Source organism: Macaca mulatta, chromosome 18 (assembly GCF_049350105.2).
Source record: "Macaca mulatta isolate MMU2019108-1 chromosome 18, T2T-MMU8v2.0, whole genome shotgun sequence".
In the NCBI taxonomy this organism is placed as follows: domain Eukaryota; kingdom Metazoa; phylum Chordata; class Mammalia; order Primates; family Cercopithecidae; genus Macaca; species Macaca mulatta.
In genome coordinates, this window is record NC_133423.1 from 68,956,360 (window position 1) to 68,977,331 (window position 20,972).

Consider the following 20,972-nt stretch of genomic DNA (forward strand, 5'->3'; position numbering starts at 1 on the left):
GCTGAATGAGTCACAAGTAACCCTGGTTACTCTGGCAGCAGTAATCATGTGAGAACCCAGGCGCCCTGGAAAGCAGAGCCAAGAGTAGGAAGAAACTAGGTTCTTGGTTGGTGACCATTTATCATCCAAACCAAGACCCTTGTAGGAATGAAAGGGGTGCTGTTAATAATTATTCTAGGACAAAAGCATAAATCAGAAGCGTTTTAGGCAAATCAGGATCCATAGTCACCCAAGTTCTTGGTGATACCCCATGTATTGTTGAATACCTGGACCAAACTATACTTGAAGCCTTATCTATCTGGACTTTTCAGTTACATGAACCAATGTATTCTTATTATTTAAGCCAATATGTGTTTGAAGTTCTCTGACTTACACTATAAAATATCCTAATTAATATAGTCTCTCAACTTCTTTCCAATTTCTTCTCTGTTTTGAAACCATTGGAATTTCCGGACATGTCTGGAAACAATGTTAATAATCTTCCATCACATACGTTTATACCTACCACTCAACTGGCATTTCTGCATTTGATCGGAAACCAATTTCACATTCTGCCTATTTTTTGACACTTTAAAATAAAATTAAATAACAAAATATTACAATCTTATATTAGAACTATTAGATTTCAGCTGGGCACAGTGGCTTATGCCTGTAATTGCAGCACTTTGGGAGGCCAAGGCAGGCAGACTGCTTGAGTCCAGGAGTTCGATACCAGTCTAAGCGACATGGCAAAACTTCATCTCAACAAAAAACACAAAAATTAGTTGGGCATGGCAGCACGCACCTGTAGTCCATCTACTGAGATGGGAGGATAGCTTGAGCCCGGGAGGCAGAGATTGCAGTGAGCCAAGATTATACCACTGCATTCCAGCCTGGGTGACAGAGCAAGACCTCACCTCAAATGAGAGAGAGAAAAAAAGAATGATTAGATTTCTTTGGTAATAATATATAACAGAAGTGAGATTAAACTTAATATAGTACGAATACCTTTAATTAGGAACTGAATTGGCATACTCATTACTTTTTAGGCAACACCGTACAAAGCCTGCACAATAGTGAAACAAAGCAATAACAACTATCAAAGAAGTTTACCAACAAAAGTGTTTCTGCCAATGCAATTTAAGCTACTCATTTGCTGTAGTTGTTATCCTCTTAATAGCAATTAAGGCAATCTCCTGTGAGGTTGTTTGATGCTCATGCGGCAAATTGGTGACTGTAGGTGTCTTTTGGGTTATGGATTCCAGGCCTTTTTGGTATTACATGTGTTACATGTTGTTTACCATTTTAAAATCCCATTCCTATATCACTTCGTTGTTGCAGTCATTCAGTTGATAGATTCCTTCATCATGCATTTATCAGTGTACCTAATTTGTGTAAGACACCGAGCTAAGCAGAGGGGCGCCTATGCTCTCCAAGAGCTGCCATGTGGCTGAGGAGAGAGGGTATGCAAAACCCTGACTCTAATACAGCTTCTTTTTATTGTTTTAATTTTGGGGGGTACCCTGGAGTGCAGTGGTGTGATCTTGGCTCACTGCAACCTCCACCTCCCAGGTTCAAGTGATTCTCCTGCCTCAGCCTCTCAAGTAGCTGGGATTGCAGGTGCACACCACCATGCCCAGCTCTTCTTTTTTTGAGACGGAGTCTCGCTCTGTCACCCAGGCTAGAGTGCAGTGGTGCGATCTCGGCTCACTGCCAGCTCCGCCTCCTGGGTTCACGCCATTTTCCTGCCTCAGCCTCCTGAGTAGCTGGGACTACAGGTGCCCGCCACCATGCCCGGCTAATTTTTTAGATTTTTAGTAGAGACAGGGTTTCACCATGTTAGCCAGGATGGTCTCGATCTCCTGATCTCGTGATCTACCCACTTCGGACTTCCAAAGTGCTGGGATTACAGGCATGAGCCACCGCGCCCGGCATCTTTTGTATTTTTAATAGAGGTGGGGTTTTGCCATGTTGGCCAGGCTGGTCTTGAACTCCTGACCACAGGTGATCTGCCCAACTTGGCATCCCAAAGTGCTGGGATTACAGGCACACACCACTATGCCCAGCTAACTTTTTGTATTTTTAGTAGAGATGGGGTTTCACCATGTTGGCCAGATTGGTCTTGAACTCCTGACCTCAGGTGATCCACCCACCCCAGCCTCCCAAAGTGCTGGGATTACAGGCGTGAGCCACCACCCTCGGCCTAATACAGCTTCTTAACTGGTGTGGCTGGGCAAGAGTTACAGTAGTTCCTCCTCATCTTCAGGGAGGCCTGGACAGCATTTCAGACTCTAAGCAGTGTCAGCAATTTAGCCTGGGGCTCTGAACAAATACTTTCATTTTCTTCATGAACCACAATATGGAAAAAATGTAAGGTGCTAATTACTGTAACACATATTAAAAAGTAGTACTGGAAAAGAGAGGAGAATAAGTTATGCCTGAAGTGCTTGAGAAGAGCTAGACCTAAGTAGGATTCCTACAGGCAGAAAGTAAAGGGAAGTGGAAAGTAATGATTTAAGAAAATACACACACGCTGTGATTCTGCAGTCCTCCTGTTGGGAATCTATTCTACAGAAATTAAACCAGCAGGAGGTAAAGACATATGTACAAAGATGTTTATTATAGCCTTGTTTGTTGTAGCAAAAGACTAGAAACAACATAATTATGTCAACAGCAGAATGTTTGAATACATTATGGTATATCCATACTACGGAAGGCCTGCAGCTTTTTAAAAATATTAAATCTCTGTATGTTGACCTGTAGTTGTAAAAGTAAGTTGTTTAGCAATGTGAATAGCTAGATCCATTTTTGTGAGGCAACAACTTATAAATGGGTATATGTTGATCTATGAATACTGAGGAAGGTGTAGAAGGATACACCAACCTGTTAATATTGGTCATGTGGGTAGTGGTGGTGAAGAGTGCGGTATTGGTTTGCTCATTTTTCTTTTATAAATCTCTACTGGTCTTGTTACAATGATTTTTTTTTTTTTTGAGACGGAATCTCACTCTGTCTCCCAGGCTGGAGTGCAGTGGTGTGATCTTGGCTCACTGCAAACTCCGCCTCCCGGGCTCACACCATTCTCCTGCCTCAGCATCCCGAGTACCTGGGACTACAGGCACCCGTCACCACGCCCGGCTAATTTTTTTTTGGTATTTTTTTAGGAGAGACAGGGCTTCACCATGTTAGCCAGGATGGTCTTGATCTCTTGACCTCGTGATCCACCTGCCTCGGCCTCCCAAAGTGCTGGGATTACAGGCATGAGCCACCGAGCCCGGCCACAACGAACTTTTTAAGTTGTCATTAAAGATTGGTGTTTTGGAGAAGGAGACACAAACCCTGGGGCAAGAGCGATGGGTGAGAACTGAGTGTAGTCTTGTGAAGGGGCCTCCTTGTGAAGTGTTAACTTCTTACATGATTTTACTTCTATGGAGAGGAAAATTTAGTGCATTTGAAGCTTCATCTCCTCTCTTCCTGTTCTGTATTTTTCCTTTTTAATAACCCCGTGTACTAGTCTGTTTTCACGCTGCTGATAAAGACTTACCCAAGACTTGGTAATTTATAAAGAAAAAGAGGTTTAATGCACTCACAGTTCCACGGGGCTGGGGAGGCTTCATAATCATGGTGGAAGGCAAAAGGCACGTCTTACATGGTGGCAGCAAGAGAGAAAAAATGAGAGCCAAGCAAAAGAGTTTTCACCTTATAAAACCATCAGATCTCGTGAGACTTATTCACTACCACGAGAAGAGTACGGGGGAAACTGCCCTCATGATTCAATTATCTGCCACCAGGCCCTTCCCATAACATGTGGGAATTATGGAAGCTACAATTCAAGATGAGATTTGGGGGTACAGCCAAACCATATCATCCAGTCTCAGTAGAGAAAGCTATATCCACCCGTACAAGTGGTTTGAAGGAGACTGTGGGAGAAAAGGGAGGGAAGGGGTAACCAGCTCACCTCCATCTCTATATGCTGGTCCCCTCTGCAGACCAACCAGTAGGCCCAGGAAGAGACCTGTGGAAAGGTGAGCAGAGGCAAAGGACTGCGATAAGACAGTGGTGGCTAGGGAGTGGCTTCAAGGGGACACGCCGAGGTCAGCCCTCCCTCAACGCTGGAGGGAGCAGAGAGAAAAAAGGCATGCCTCTGAAAAACAGAAAAATTACATAAAGGTTGGTGTGTCGTTTCCCATCCACTGCTCCAGCACCAAGGGCCGGGAGGACTTTTGCTGTGGCTTAAGAGTGATTGTTTCCCTGTGTGTGAGTGTTTCTGAAAATCTGTGTGTTTCTACAGGCAGAGAACACTGGCACTTCTTGCTACTGTCTAAGTCCATCAACAGGTTTTCCTGCATGGTTTACTAATATTTGCCGGAAGCCTCATGAGTCCAATTTTCCACACTAGAGACTAGGAATAGGAATAGGAATAGGAATAGCAATAGGAGCTATGCTTGAAACTCTACTTTGGCAAAGGATTCTTATTTTACAGAAACGTCACGGAATGGAATGACTTTACTTAAATACAAACAAAATTTTAAAAACTTAATACTAAATTCCAGTTCTTTCCTCCTTCACCTTCCCTCTTTTAAATGAACATTTGTTGTTGTTACCTTTTTTGTGTCATTTGCCAAAGCGCTACAGACTCAGTGGAGAAAATTGGGAAAATTCAGTGAAGCACGGGTAGTATTTTGGTCTTATGGTATAGAGATAGGGATGAACATTTTTCTTTAAACAGTGATGGGGTATTGTGAACTGCGGTATGCTTTTTTCCTCTTCTGCCACTTTCTACTTTTTAAAAGAAGGATGACTGTCCGACCTTCCTGTACTGGTTGTCGCAGCCCGGGCCAGCCATTGTTGCAGACAGACCGCCGGCTGGGTGCCTCCCTGCCGGTCCCCAGGCTGCCGGGCCTTAGCCGGCGCGGCCCCTTTAAGGAGGCAGACGGCGGGGGCGGTCCCCGCGCTGATTGGCGGAGCTCGGAGCCACGTGGCCGTCTCGGGGCTGCTGCTGTTGCTGTTGCCGCTGCGGGGGTCGGGCGGCGGCCAGGGGGTTTGGGTAGGCACAGCTGGACCCCGGGAAGGGGACGAGTCGACAGATGTGCGTGAGGAGGTCCCTGGTCGGCCTCACCTTTTGTACCTGCTACCTGGCTTCTTACCTTACGAACAAGGTGAGGGGGCGGGCGCGGGAGGCAGAGTTTGCACGTGGGAGGTTTGAGTCGGATAATCTTCCCGTGACAAACGGAGCCTCTTCCTGCTTTTTACCTCATTCTTCCTAGTGGCGGTGGAGAGCGAACCTCCTCCGCGTGTGGGATGCTCTTTTCGAAATAGGATTTGTCAGCTTGCACTGTCCTTGTTTCCTGCACTGTAAAGCATGGCACATCTCCAGGGAAACAGGATTTTTGGGCTGGCCACTTCCCGGGAACTTGGTGTGGGGCTGTGTGGACTAGTTTTAAAAGCAAGCAAGCAATTGGCTCCTGCTCCCCCGGGGAGGAAGAGTCAGAAGAAATCTGACACATCCTGCCTTTTTTCTAAACACGCCCCTGTCCCAGAGCCCCGTGAGGTTCCAGAAGCCTTTAAATAGAAGAGATTAAACCGTCTCCCCCTCGCACTGCTGATTCCCGAATCAATTTTTTGTACGTCTCCACTGTAAGCACTTCAGGAGATTTTCATGGAATTATTTTTTAAAATAAAACGTACATTTAGTTTTAGATTTAAACTAATGTCATGAAATCATGAAAAGCTTTTGGCGAGGAGGCAGAGAAGCCGTGGTGCCAGGCTTGGGGTTTTGTTTTGCAAGGACGGGGAAGCTGGCTTTAGGTTTGGTACCACGCAGGGAAAGGTTGGACCCAGTAGGACCGAGTGAGCATGGCTGGTGCATTACCTGTTGGCCTGGGCTCTGGGCTGGCCCCAGCCAAAGTGGGAATACACGGTGCAGGACCACCTGGCCCCACTGCGGGGTCTTACCGCGGGCTGCCCACCTGCTCCGCTCTTCCTCTCCCCTCTCTTCCTCTCTGGAAAAGAACCATCAACAAACAGCATTTCCTTCTACCTCCTATCCTAGGGTGAATGGCTGTCTTTATATATTCAGAGGATACTCCCCAACCCCCTTTCCTTCTCCAGTTGATTTTTATTTTATTTTATTTTATTTTTCATTTCTTTGAGATAGAGTCTCGCTCTGTCACCCAGACTGGAGTGCAGCGATGCGATCTCGGCTCACTGCAACCTCCGCTTCCCGGGTTCAAGCGATTCTCCTGCCTCAGCCTCCTGAGTAGCTGGGGCTACAAGTGTGCGCCACCACGCGGGGCTAATTTTTGTACTTTTATTAGAGACGAGGTTTCACCGTGTTGTCCAGGCTGGTCTCGAACTCCTGACCTCAGGTGATCCGCCCGCCTCAGCCTTCCAAAATGCTGAGATTACAGGTGTGAGCTGCTGCGCCCGGCCTCCAGTTGATTTTTAGTTATGGCGATATGCCTTTGAAGGTCCATAAATGCAGCCTTCCTGGGAGGCAGTTATGGGTTTTACTTCCTGGCTCCACTTACTTGGCGTTTGGAACCTTACTCTTTCTAAACCTAAGTTTCTTAACTTGAAGATGGGACAAAGCGTGCTCTTGAAAGTGGTGTTGTGGCCGGGCGCAGTGGCTCACGCCTGCAATCCCAGCACTTCGGGAGGCTGAGGCAGGTGAATTGTTTGAGGCCAGGAGTTTGAAACCAGCCTGGCCAACATGGCGAAACCCCGTCTCTACTAAAAATACAAAAATTAGCTGAGCGTGGTGGCAGACGCCTGTAATTCCAGCTACCCAGGTGGCTGAGGCAGGAGAATCACTTACACCTGGGAGGCGGAGGTTGTAGTGAGCCGATTTTGCACTCCAACCTGGGCAACAGAGCGAAACTCCATCTCAAAAAAAAAAAAAAAAGAAAGAAAGTGTTGTTGTGAGAGTTAATGGAAATGATGTTGGCCAGGCACAGTGGCTCAGGCCTATAATCCGAGCACTTTGGGAGGCTGAGGTGGGCGGATCACCTGAGATCGGGAGTTTGAGGCCAGCCTGGTAAATATGGTGAAACCCCATTTTGACTAAAAACACAAAAATTAGCCGGGCGTGGTGGCAGGCGCCTGTACTCTCAGCTACTCGGGAGACTGAGGCATGAGAATCACTTGAGCCAGAGAGGCAGAGGTTGCAGTGGGCAGAGATCAGGCCACTGCACTGCAGCCTGGGCAACAGAGTGAGACTTCATCTCAGCAAAAGAAATGATGTTTGTAAGGTAGGTGGCCTAGTGCTTGCCATTGTAGCAAACTATAAGGTAAGTGGTCCTCACTCTGGAAGAAAAGAAAGTACAATCTTTTGTTTATACTGTGACAGTAATTAATAACTTTTAACAGATTTGTTTTCTTCTCATGGGACAAGTAGCTAAACTAAAGGAAGATTTTTTTTTTTTTTTTTTTTTTTTTTGTAGCACCTACTCAGGAATTCAGGAATTTGGGAATTTGTGAAATTTCTGGATTTTTCAATTTAACTATTCTAATTTGTCTAGTGAACCTGATGGATATGATGATAAAATTTTACTTTAAAACAAATAACCTTTCTTTTATTTCCATATAATCATTAGAAGGGGTAGATTAACACATCTGTCATGAAAGCCCATGAGCCATGGCATTGGTTAGATAAAAAACATTTTATTTAAGCAAAAAAAAGCAGACAAATAGCATTTAGTTCATAGAAATTTATGCCCCTCTCTGGATGTACATTTTCTTTGTTTCTTCCTTTCTTTCCTTTCTTTCTTTCTTTCCTTTCTCTCTCTGTCTCTCTTTTCTTTTCTTTCGACAAAAGCTCACTCTGTCATCCAGGCTGCAGTGCAGTGGTGCAATCTCAGCTCACCACAACCTCCACCTGCCGAGTTCAAGTGATTCTAGTGCCTTAGCCTCCCGAGTAGCTGGGACTACCGGCGTGCACCACCATGCTGGGCTAATTTTTATATTTTTAGTAGAGATGGGGTTTCGTCATGTTGGCCAGACTGATCTCGAACTCCTGACCTCAGATGATCCGCCCACTTCAGCCTCCCAAAGTGCTGGGATTACAGGCATGAGCCACCACGCCTGGCCTGGATGTACATATTCATTTGTGGTACTTTTACAAAATTTTTTGGAGCCCCATGGCATTTTATAAATTTTTGTCTGTTTTTTGAGACAGGGTCTTCTTCCGTCACCCAGGATGGAGTGCAGTGGTGCAGTCATGGCTCACTATAACCTCTGCCTCCCAGGCTCAAGCGATCCACACACCTCAGCCTCCTCAGTAGCTGGGACTATAGGCACGTGCCACCATGCCTGGCTAATTTTTTTTTTTTTTTTTTTTTTATAGAGACGAAGTTTTGCCATGTTGCTCAGGCTAGTTTTTAACTGCTGGGCTCAAGCAATCTGCCCACTTTGCCTTTGCCTCCCAAATGCTGGGTTTACAGGTATGAGCCACCATGCCCAGCCAACAAATTTAATAAAAAAGACAAAATACCTTCCATGTGCATAATGCATCTAGGTGTTAGATTAAATTAAACCAAATTGTTTGGTCCCAAGAATATATAATCTGAATAATCGAAATCATAGCTGACCACGGGCCCTGAGAATGTAAATACGATGGTTTGGAATGCTTTGGCTTGGGGATGTTGGGAAGTGTCAGAACTAGTGGAAAGAGTAGGTCAAGAACAGCTTTTGTTTATACCGTGACAGTAATTTATAACTTTTAAAAGATTTGTTTTCTTCTCATGGGACAAGTAGCTAAAGGAAGATTTTTTTTTTTTTTTTTTTTTGGTAGCACCTACTCAGGAATTTGTGAATTTGTGAAATCTCTGGCTTTTTCAATTTAACTATTCTAATTTGTCTAGTGACAAATTAGTGGCAGGAAAGAAGCGGAGACAAAGGAGATTGTCCACAGAGGGAGGAGGAGGTGAGCTCGAGAGTGGAGGAGAGGAGATGGGAGAGCCAGGGAGGTTGTACATTATGGGACCCTGGTGAGGAACTTTGTATCTCTTAGAAGCTTGAGCCTTTTATGGCCATTGTTTCATCTTCTCAACCAGGACGGTGATGTTCCCTTCTGGCAACCAAGGCTCGGGGGGGGGTCGGCTTGGACCAAGTAGAGGCCAACTGGGAAGAAATCTGCAGTGGACACCCCATGAGCATATTCGTTCTACTATAAGCATATTCTAGCATGAGCATATTCTACCATGAGCATATTCTACTATGAGCATATTCTACTGTAATGTGGCAGAGAGCATGTAATTTCTCTGCCACATTAATTTTCTTTTGAATTAGTGAAGATTTTTTTTTTTTTTGGTCTAAAGTAGAGGATGCTCTCTTCTAGTTTTTTGAAGCTTCCATTTCAGTTTATTTCCATATTTCTTAGTGTAATTTTCTCCTTCAGCCGTTCCTCTATTTATTTGTAGAAAGAAAATTCTTTTGAAAAAATCTTATATAGCTCATTCTGACCCCTTGTATTGTTTGAAAGAATGGTCGATATTTGTTAGAAATTTGAAGCAGCAAGTGTGCTGTCAAAGGAAGCTGCCCTAGGTAGGGAGGGAGGAGAAAGCACCACATCATTGAGCTCTGGCTTGGTGGCCTGGGCTGGCCCAGGCTGATGACATGTTCCTCCGTCCTTTGGGAGGTTCCAGCTATAATCAGGCCCTAGGCAGCCAGCTGTCCTTCTTCACTTCATAGCAATTGAGCCTTCAGCTCAGAGGCAAAGTTCATTTCTGATCTGGACAAGTGGTTGGCATCTGTAAAATACAAAAAATGTATTAAATTAATAAATACTAAAACCTCAGTGAAAATAAATGGGTAAATGGCAGAAGTAGACAATTCACTGAAAAAAGAGATACAAGACCGGGCACGGTGGCTCACGCCTGTAATCCCAGCACTTTGAGAGGCCAAGACAGGTGGATCATCTGAGGTCAGGAGTTCAAGAGTAGCCAAAAATTAGCCAGATGTGGTGGTGCGCACCTGTAGTCATGGCTACTTGGGAGGCTGAGGCAAGAACACCACTTGAACCGGGAGGCAAAGGTTGCAGTGAGCCAAGATTGCATCATTACATTCCAACCTGGGCAACGGCGAGACTCCATCTCAAAAAAAAAAAGAGTTACAAGTGGATAATAAGCATAAGAAATTTACTTACATACCTTTCAATGGCTCCAATTTTTTTTTTTTTTTTTTTTGAGACAGAGTCTTGCTCTGTTGCCAAGGCTGGAGTGCAGTGGTATGATCTTCGCCCACTGCAACCTCTGCCTCCCAGGCTCAAGCGATCCTCTCACCTCAGCCTCCCAAGTAGCTGAGACTACAGGCTTGCACAACCATGTCCGGCTAATTTTTGTATTTTTTGTCAAGATGGGGTCTCACCCTGTTGCCCAGGCTGGTCTTCAACTCCTGGGCTCAAGTGATCCTTCCGCCTTGGCCTCCCAAAATGCTGGGATTACAGGTGTGAATGGCTCCCAAATTGCTCCTTCTCTTTCCTCAAGAACCTCATTGCTAGGGCTTTGCTGTTCAATCGATAGCATTTTGTCTGAGCAACACTTCTCAGTGACGCGAGGAATTGCCAGAAGGGGACAGCAATTAGGACCTTGATTCCATTTGTCATAGATTTCTTTTTTCTCTGTTCTTTAGCTAGGTGAGGCAAGAGTTTCAGGATCTTTGATTTCGCCCAGTATGTAGGCCAAAGCTAAGCACACAATAAACGAAACATTTATTGTCGTAATGAAGTTTGTTAAGGGTATTTCAGGCCATGACTCAGATGCTCACTTAATCCTTTCTTTTTCTCCATATGAGAATAAAAATATCAGAAAAGTAGGGAGGAACATATTGAATTATGTAGTAAATAGATTTCAAGGAAGAAGAGGAAGTGTAGAACAATGCATAGGCAGTTAGCCGTAATTGTGGCATTTAGGAGCTCAAACAAGGGGAATTCTGTGTGGACTAATTCCTGGGAAAAAAGAAGATATATAAACTTGCCCAACACCAGTCCACTCCATTTTTTTAGAGCATGTGAAGGATGAGTAGAGTCCTTGCTTAAAGCCATTTGAAGGTTTTAGACTAAAAAAATAAATTATTGGTGGTCAATAATAGGAAAAAAATGGAAAAGATACCCAGAAGGATGAAACACAATTCCTTCACTCATAAAGTGCTCTAAATTCAATTATTATACATAAATATACATAAGAGAAATAGAAAATGACCTTGAGTTGGTTTAAAAAAAGTCCATAACATGCTAAAACACAGCAAAAACTATGACTCCTATGCAGAATTAGTTTGAAAAAATCATTTAATGCAAACAACATACAAAATCCTAAGATGCAGAATTAGTCTGGAAAAAAAATCATTTAATACAAAAGACATACAAAACCCCAAAAACTGAAGGACAACAAAGGAAAGAAAGACTAGGATGTGGTTTTACTTGAAGAGAAACAAAGAAAGGATTGGATTTTTAGGTAAACTGGACCATAGATAAAGTGGATACCCTGAAAAAACAGACTGTGTCCGGGGACTTGTCTGAATTATTCTGGGGCTGCTACAGTTACAATGTGACATTTCTGGCATCTGGGAAGGTGCTGAGTGTTCCAGCATCTGTAACATCAGACCCAGCTGCTGTGCTTCCTTGTTTGCTCATGATGCCAGCTCCATTTCACCAATTAAAGGACAGCCAGGCTTCTGGCAGCGCTGGGAAAAAGCGGCTCAATCTCTTTTTTTCTTTTCTTTTTTTTTTTTTTTTTGAGATAGACTCTCACTTTGTTGCCCAGGCTGGAGTGCAGTGGCATGATTTCTGCTCACTGCAACCTCTGCCTCCTAGGTTCAAGCGATTCTTCTGCCTCAGCCTCCTGAGTACCTGGGACTACATGTGTGCATCACCACGCCTGGCTAATTTTTGTGTTTTTAATAGAGACGGGGTTTCACCATATTGGACAGGCTGGTCTCGAACTCCTCACCTTGTGATCCGCCTGCCTCGGCCTCCCAAAGTGCTGGGATTACAGGCGTGAGCCACCGTGCCCGGCCGGCTCAATTTCTTTAGTATGACTTAGGAGGTCATTTGTTTGCCCAGTTTGTGATTTTGGTGAGAATAATGGCCTTTTTAAAACTTGAATGTACCTAGGTTATGTGGTTATGCGGTTATGTTTCTTTAATAGAAATGTCTTTGATTATATGGTTTGTCAATTTTCTATCATTTGAAATGTCCAATAATTTGGTGTTTGTTTTTCAGTATGTGCTGTCTGTCTTGAAATTTACCTACCCTACATTATTCCAAGGGTGAGTATTCTTTGCTCTTTATATACATTTTTAGGAAATGTCCAACCAACATCATTCTTGGAAATAGTTTTAATAACTGCATAGATTTTTTTTTTTTTGGCAAATAGACATATTGTAAGATATTTAGCCACCTTATTAACAGACATTTATGTTCCATTTTGGGGGTATGAAAACAATGTTACTAGACATTTTTGTGTTCAAGTCTGCCAGATTTCCAACTATTTCTTTGGGATTGATTCCTACATAAGAAATTTGGGTTAGGCTAGGCATGGTGTCTCATTACTATAATCCCAGCACTTTGGGAGGCTGGGGCAAGAGTATTGTATGAGGCTGGGAGTTCAAGACCAGTCTGGGAAACATAGCAAGATGCTGTCTACAAAAAAAAAAAAAGAAAAAGAAAACTGGCTAACCATATGCAGAAAAATGAAACTGGACCCCTATGTCTCACCATATACAAAAATTAACTCAGGACGGATTAAAGACTTAAATGTAAGATATCAAACTCGGCCGGGTGCGGTGGCTCAAGCCTGTAATCCCAGCACTTTGGGAGGCCGAGACGGGCGGATCACAAGGTCAGGAGATCGAGATCATCCTGGCTAACCCGGTGAAACCCCGTCTCTACTAAAAAAAAAAAAAAATACAAAAAACTAGCCGGGCGAGGTGGCGGGCGCCTGTAGTCCCAGCTACTCGGGAGGCTGAGGCAGGAGAATGGCGTAAACCCAGGAGGCGGAGCTTGCAGTGAGCTGAGATCCGGCCACTGCACTCCAGCCTGGGCGACAGAGCAAGACTCCAACTCAAAAAAAAAAAAAAAAGATATCAAACTCTAAAAATCCTAGAAGAAAACCTAGGAAATACTTTTCTGGACATTGTCTTAGACAAATAATTTATGGTAAGTCCTCAAAAGCAAATGCAGCAAATGCAAAAATTGACAATTGGTACCTTATTAAACTAAAGACTTTCTGAACAGCAAAAGAAACTATTAACAGAGTAAAGAGATAGCCTACAGAATGGGAGAAAATATTTGCAAACTATGTATCCAACAGAGGACTAATATCCACAATCTATAAGGAACATAAATAAATCAACAAGAAAAAAACTAAATAATTCCTTTAAAAGTAGGCAAGGTCCACGAATAGACACTTCTCAAAACAAGATGTGCAAGTGGCCAACATAGGAAAAAATGCTTAACATCACAAATCATCAGAGAAATGCAATTCAAAACCACAATGAGATACCACCTCATACCAGTCAGAATGGCTGTTATTAAAAAGTCAAAAAATGGCCGGTGTGGTGGCTCATGCCTGTAATCCCAGCACTTTGGGAGGCCAAGGTGGGTGGATTACCTGAGGTCAGGAATTCAAGACCAGCATGGTGAAACCCCATCTCTACTAAAAATACAAAAGAATTAGCCAGGCATAATGGCACATACCTGTAATCCCAGCTATTTGGGAGGCTGAGGTGGGAGAATGGCTTGAACCTGGGAGGCGGAGGTTGGAATAAGCGGGAGGTTGGAGTGAGCCAAGATCGCACCATTGTACTCCAGCCTGGGCAACAAGAGAGAAAATCTGTCTAAAACAAAAAAAAAAGGCAAAAATTAACATGTTGGCAAAGTTTTGGAGAAAAGGAAATGTTTATACACTGTTGGTAGGATTGTGAATTAGCTTAACCCCTATGGAAAGCAGTTTGGAGACTTCTAAAAGAATGAAAAATAGAATTACAATTTGACTCAGCAATCCCATTACTGGGTATATACTCAAGGAAAATAAATTCTTCTACCAAAAATATACCTACACTCACATGTATTTTATCACAGCACTATTCATAACAGCAAAGACAAGGAATCAACCTAGGTGCCCATCAACAGTGGATTGGATAAAGAAAATTTGGTATATATGTATATATGTATGTATATATATACTGTGGAATACTACACAGCTGTAAAAAAGAGCACAATTACGTCCTTAGCAGCAACGTGGATGCAGCTGAAGGTCATTATCCTAAGTGAATTAACATAGAAAGAGAAAACCAAATACTGCAAGTTTTTACTTGTAAATGGTGGCTGAACATTGGGTACACATGGACATAAAGATGGAATAGTAGACACTGGGGATTCCCCAAGGGGAGAGTTAGGGAGAAACGTAAGTAAGGATTGAAAAACTACCTATTAGGTACTACTGTGTTCACTGGGTGACAGGATCAACAGAGGCCCAAACCAGCATCACACAATGTACCCGTGTAGCAAATCTGCACATGCACCCCTTGAATCTTAAAAAAAAAAGAAAGAAAATTAGCTGGGCATGGTGACATGAACCTGTAGTCTCAGCTACTCAGGAGGTTGAGACAGGAGGATTGTTGGACGCCAAGAGTTAGAGGTTGCGGTGGGCTGTGATCTTGCTGCTGTACTCCAGTTTGGGTGACAAAGTGAGATCCTGTCTCTAAAAAAAAAAAATTAATTAATTTGGATTAAAGTGCATGAACTTCTTTAGTATTCTCCTTGAATAGTAACATATTCTTTTCCAAAAATGTTTGACCAATTGACATTGCCACCCAGCCTCTATATGAACGTTTCGATAATATTGTGCTCAAACTGTGATTCTCTTTGCTGATTTCATGAGCAAAAGGTGTATTGTTTTGTCGTATAATTTTTTAGGTTATTCATCAAGTTGTACAATTTTCTTATGCATATTATCCACTTGTATCTCTTTTTGTCTAGTTGTGCCTTTTATCCACTTATTTTCATTGAGGTTTTAGTGTTTTTCTTATTAATTTAATAAATTCTTTATATTTTAACGAGCTCAATCTGTTGTCCATTATGTTTTTGGAAATAATTTTTGCAATTTGTTCTTTGCCTTTCAATTTGTTTATAATTATTTCGATTATTTAAATATTTTTTATGTGGTCAGATATATTGACTGTTTCTTTCATGATTGCTTCCATTGCTTTTGTTCTTTTCTTCTCCATCATAAAACCATTTAGATATTCAACTATATTTCATTAAAACTTTATTCATCATTGTCAGTTTAATTTAGTGTATGGTGCAATGTGAAGCAATTGTCCCTTCCCCAGTAGTTAACTAATTTATACTGGCCTCATTTATTCTATAGTCCTTCCTTTTGCCTTATTCCCAAAGGCATAATCATCATTTAGATATTCACCTATATTTCCTTAAAGCTTTATTCAAGCTCTAATTGTTGTCAGTTTAATTTAGCGTATGGTGCAATGTAAGGAAATTGTCCCTTCCCCAGTAGTTAACTAATTTATGCTAGCCTCATTTATTGTGTAATCCTTCCTTTGGCCTTATGTCCAAAGGCATAATAATCTGTATATGTTTTTTAATATCATATACAGACTGTCCCAACTTAACGACGGTTGGACTTACAATTGTTTGACTGTACGATGGTGTGAAAGCAATATGCTTTCAGTAGAAACCATACTTAAGCTTTTAGTTTTGCTGTTTCCCAGGCTAGCGATATGCCATACAATACTCTCCCCTGGTACTGGGCAGTAGTAGCAAGTGGTGAGCTGCAGCTCTCAGCCAGCCACGCTAATATAAATGTTCTGAACATGTTTATGGTAGGCGAGGCCAAGCTCTGGTGTTCGGTAGGTTATGTGTATTCAGTGCTCTTTCATTTATGACATTTTTAACGTATGATCAGTTTGTTGGGATATAACCCCATTGTAAGTTGAAGAGCATCTGTATAAAGTCATTTTTTGTCTGGGCACAGTGGCTCACACCTGTAACCTCAGCACTTTGGGAGGCCAAAGTGGGAGGATCTCTTGAGGCTGGGAGTTTGAGACCAGCTTGGCCAACATGACGAAACCCTGCCTCTACTAAAAATACAAAAATTAGCCAGGTGTGATGGTGAGCATCTGTAGTCCCTGCTACTTGGGAGGCAGAGGCACACAAATTGCTTGAACCCGGGAAGCAGAGGTTGCAATGAGCTGAGATCATGCCACTGCACTCCAATCTGGGCAACAATGTGAGACTGTCCCAAAAATAAAATATTTTTTTTTTAAAGTCATTTTTCTTTTTCTTTCTTTTTTTTTTTTTTTTTTTGAGAGGGAGTCTCGCTCTGTCGCCCAGGCTAGGGTGCAGTGGCCGGATCTCAGCTCACTGCAAGCTCCGCCTTCCCGGGTTCACGCCATTCTCCTGCCTCAGCCTCCCAAGTAGCTGGGACTACAGGTGCCTGCCACCGCACCCAGCTAGTTTTTTGTGTTTTTTAGTAGAGACGGGGTTTCACCGGGTTAGCCAGGATGGTCTCGATCTCCTGACCTCATGATCCGCCCGTCTCGGCCTCCCAAAGTGCTGGGATTACAGGCTTGAGCCACTGCGCCCGGCCAAAAAGTCATTTTTCTAAGGTCTCTTTTTGGGTATGTATTCGTCAAGTTTGATGTTAAGGGACTAGTGCTGAATTGTTTTCATTGTTAAACCATTTAAATATGTAGTAGAGCGAGCCGTCCCTCACTCTTCTTTTAAAAAGATGTTCGTTATATTATCACCCCTATGTTATTTCAGGTGAACTTTAAACTACTTTATCAAGCTCCTCCCTAATATTTCATAGCAAACACGTTTGTTTGTTTTTCTAGAGGCAGGCTCCCTCTCTGTCACGCAGGCTGGAGTACGGTGGCATGATCATAGCTCTCTGCAGCTTTGAACTCCTGGCCTCAAGCGATCCTCCCGGGATTACAGGCGTGAGCCACTGTGCCTGGCCTCATAGCAAAAGTTTTAAAGTATCTTCTGTGATTATGGGTATTTTAGTCAATAAAGCTGGGATACCGGTTTCTTTCTTACAGAGAAGCAAGCATGTTTTGGTTCTGATTGTCTTTCCACATCTGTAAAGGTAGAGGGACTGAGGGAAGATGCGTAGGAAACGGTGACCTCTATGCTTGGATTGCCATTCTCCTCCTTGTCCTTGGATGAGACAGACTGAATGCACCTCCCCCATAGAATGGAAGATCTACAAAGGCAGGAATTTTGATTTATCCATTTTGTCACTGGCGTATTCCCAGTGCCTAGAACAATGCCTGGTGTCTGGTAGGGCAGAGCAACGTATTCTGCAGATGCCTGGGGTACATCAGTGAAGAAAACAGATCCCTGCCCTCATGGAGCTTGCTTTTTAAATTCCATCTGTTCCTTAAATTCACCTGCAGTGAATGGTTACCCTCCATTTAACTACACAATTCAGAACCTGGGAGTGATTCTTGTTTCCTTTGTCTCCTTCATCCTCAACATCCGGTGAACCACCAGGGCCTCCTAGACGTCTTCAGAATCTGTCCACTTTCTTCATCCATCTTGCCCCTTTCCAAGCCACTGTCTTCTCTTCAATTACTATAAAAACTCCTAAGTTACTTCTTTGCCCCTAGTCTTGCTTCTCAGAAACATTCCCTCCCTTGTAAAAAGAGGGAGCTTCCCCAAATGTAAATGGGACAGGGTCACTCCCATGCCTGGAAGCCTTCAGTGAGTCCCCAGTTTGAAGTCCCAGCTCCTTATGATTGACGTGGTCCTTTAGGATCAGCCCCTTCTCTCCAGGGTCAGCTCTTGCTGCCCTCTCTCCAATGCTCCAGTGCTGGGGTCCAGACTAATTGAACTTCTCCAAGAAGCTTTGAATGAAGCTATTGTCTCTCTCACTTCTGAGCCTTTGTCCCTTCTGGATCTTCTGCTTTGAACGTGCTTTGGGTTTTTGCACAAAGTTATTCTCTCTTGGAAGTCTTACCCACTCACTAGACTAGGTTAGCTTCCCTCAACAGAGTGGCTTATAGTACCTGGTACACTTCCTTTTAGGGCTTCACGCGCTTTGTTGTAATTATTGATTAATTACCTTACTTTCACTAGATTGGAGTTTCTCAACCTTGGAATGACATTCCAGCACTGACATTTTGAGTTGGATAATTCTTTGCAGTGGGGACAGCCCTGCACGTTGTAGGATGTTTAGCAGCATCCCTGGCTTCTACTGGCTAGATTCCAGTGGCATACCTTCTGCTCCTCTCCCCAGCTGTGACAACCAAACATTTGTCTAGACACTGCTATATGTGCCCTGGAGGGGAAGATTGCCTGGTTGAGAATCCCTGTGCTAGACCAAACTGTTTGAAGGCAGGACCCACATTTAGTGTGTTCTGTTTGGCTGGGTCAGTGAAACTTCACACAGGATATATGCAAACTGGGTGTTATAGGCCGAGCAGGTGTTCACCACAGACAAAGAGATGGGAAGAACATTATGGGGCAAGAGGATGGCACACCCGGACTCCTAGAAGTATGACATGACCTGGCATGTTCCCAAGGCTGCGGGCCATCGGGTGTGGCTGGAATGTGGCTGCACACAGCAGACAGACAGGAGCTAACCCTGGAGAGGGGCGGGTGCAAGTCCCAAAGGACTTTCTGTGTCACACTCAAGTTACTTTGTCCTTTAGGCCAGAGTTCTCCACCGTGATGTGGCAACACATGGGTGTGTGGTGGTCATAGTCACTTCCGAGGTGAGCTGTCTCAAGTCATTTATCTTGAAAAACAGGGTTTTGAAATTTATGAATGACTCAAGTAAAATAAAAAAGCAATTAGAGCAAGCAACTGTCCCTCTCACTCATTTGGCATTCTGATGTGCTTTCTGCATTGGGACGGGGAGGGGTGTTTGTGACCTGTGCTGCCCCTGCACTGTGCATGCTGGGGGCTGTGTGTCTCAGGTGAGCTTCATGACCTAGGAGTGTGCTGTAGGCAGAAAAGAGGCTGAGGGTTGCTGCCTGTGGCACCAAGAAGAATCATCTGTTTTTAAAACAAGCAAGTAGCACAATTAAATTCGCATTTTAGGGCAAACCCTTTGGCTGCAAAGTAAAGAATGGATGGGGGGCAACCTTGGAAGAGGGGGACCAGTTAAGCGACTAATGCTGTGAGCCAGGCATGAGATGATGAGAGCCTGAATTGAGACAGAAGCAGGAGGGTTGGTAGGGAGGGAAGACTTCAGATTTGAATGCTGTTATGGGGATAAATAAAATCAATAGGATATTGTGCTTAGACGAGGGAGGTGAAGGCCGAAGAGGTGAGGTGGAATGCTGCCTAGGTTTCTGGTTTGGCTGATTAGGAATAGGGAGGATGATTTGAGGGAGAGGTTCAGGGTGATGATTTAGGCATGTTATCACTGGGAGCTTGGCAGGGAGGATGGGAGGGGGCTCAGGGTTGAAACGGTATCTATTGGGCACAATGTATACTGTTCAGTTGATGGACACTGAAAACCCAAACCTCACTATATCCGTGTAACAAACCTGCACATATACCCCCAAATCTATGAATAATAACAATAATAATAATAATCATTGAGAGCTTGTGGGAGATCATTGTGGCAGTATCCAGGGGAGAATGGGGATTGGGGAATCATCAAAGTAGAGGCAGTGGGAGAAGCAGTGACTATGAGCGAGGCCATTCAGGAAAAGTCTAGAATAGGAGGAGAAGAGGCCAGGCGCGGTGGCTCACACCTGTAATGCCAGCACTTTGGGAGGCCAAGGCAGGTGGATCTTGAGGTCAGGAGATTGAGACCACTCTGGCTAACAGGGTAAAACTCCGTCTCTACTAAAAATACAAAAAATTAGCCAGGCGTGGTGGCACGCGCCTATAGCCCCAACTGCTTAGGAGGCAGAGGCAGGATAATTGCTTGAACCTGGGAGGCGGGGGTTGCAGTGAGCCAAGTTTGCACCATTGCACTCCAGCCTGAGCGACGGAGCGAAACTCCATCTCAAAAAAAAAAAAAAAAAGAAAACAAGAGGAGAAGAATGTCAATGTCAGTACTTGCTGGACAGCTGGACTCAAGGGAATAGTAGAGATTGAGAAGGAAAGTCTGAGAAATGGGATAATTGGGAGAGAGTGGGAGAAAAGAGGAGTAAACAGAGTTGCACGTGTCTCTTTGTGTCAGTCAGCAGATCTGCTGGGGCTGGATGGTGTTGGAGACTGTAGCACTCTATGAAATTCACATTGCCTCTTGTCCTTTCCAGGTGGCAGACACTCATTGGTGGACTTTTGCTTCATGTGTCCTGGAAACTGGGCTGGGTAGAGATCAACAGCAGTTCAAGGTATAACCTCTCTGTGCTGGACTCATGCATGATTCACACTCTGCTTCCTTTTGATGTTGTATAATTTCATATGATGTTACACTGGAAACACAGAGGTTTATTTATTTACTTATTTATTTATTTTTGAGACAGAGTCTCGCTCCGTCTCCCAGGCTGGGGTGCAGTGGCATGATCTTGGCTTACTGCAACCTCCGTCCCCCAGGTTCAAGCAATTCTCATGCCCCAGCCCCCCGAGTAGCTGGGATTACAGGCACATACCACCATGCCCGGCTAATTTTTGTGTTTTTAGTAGAGACGGGGTTTCACCATGTTGACCAGGCTGGTCTTGAACTCCTGACTTCAAGTGATCCACCTGCCTTGACCTCCCAAAATGCTAGGATTACAGGCGTGAGCCACTATGCCTGGCCAACACAGAGGTTTGTTTGAGTTATTTGCTCTCTTAGTTCCCTTCTAACTGTGAAGTTTAGTGATTTATTTTCAGATAAAATTCAAATAGTATTTTCCTGGGTAGTAATGCCACTAATATGGTATTAACTGATACATTGATGTAGTGTGGGGATAAAGTTAATTGAGATATGTATTTTATAATGTCAAATTAATTTTGCTTTGTTTTAGATCATAGGATATGATGAATGAAATTATATTAGCTTAACAAGTTTTTTTAGTAAATTTCTTAT

The 20,972-nt window shown here is 43.6% G+C and overlaps 1 protein-coding gene across 7 annotated transcripts in view; it reads left to right on the top strand.

Annotated features, from left to right (window-relative positions):
* The first annotated feature begins 4,934 nt into the window (after positions 1–4,934).
* Positions 4,935–20,972, top strand: part of TMEM241 (transmembrane protein 241) — a 157,519-nt gene continuing 141,481 nt past the window's right edge. For 6 of the 7 annotated variants that reach the window (XR_013408229.1, XR_013408228.1, XM_077975013.1 and 3 more), the window contains exons 1-3: positions 4,935–5,138; positions 12,197–12,243; positions 20,218–20,295. Coding sequence is in view for 4 of the 7 variants with exons in the window: in XM_077975013.1 (XP_077831139.1) it covers positions 5,067–5,138; positions 12,197–12,243; positions 20,218–20,295 (197 nt within the window). In the remaining 3 variants the exon portion in view is untranslated. The remainder of the gene's footprint in view (positions 5,139–12,196; positions 12,244–20,217; positions 20,296–20,972) is intronic. The other variant, XM_077975014.1, reaches the window with a different exon arrangement.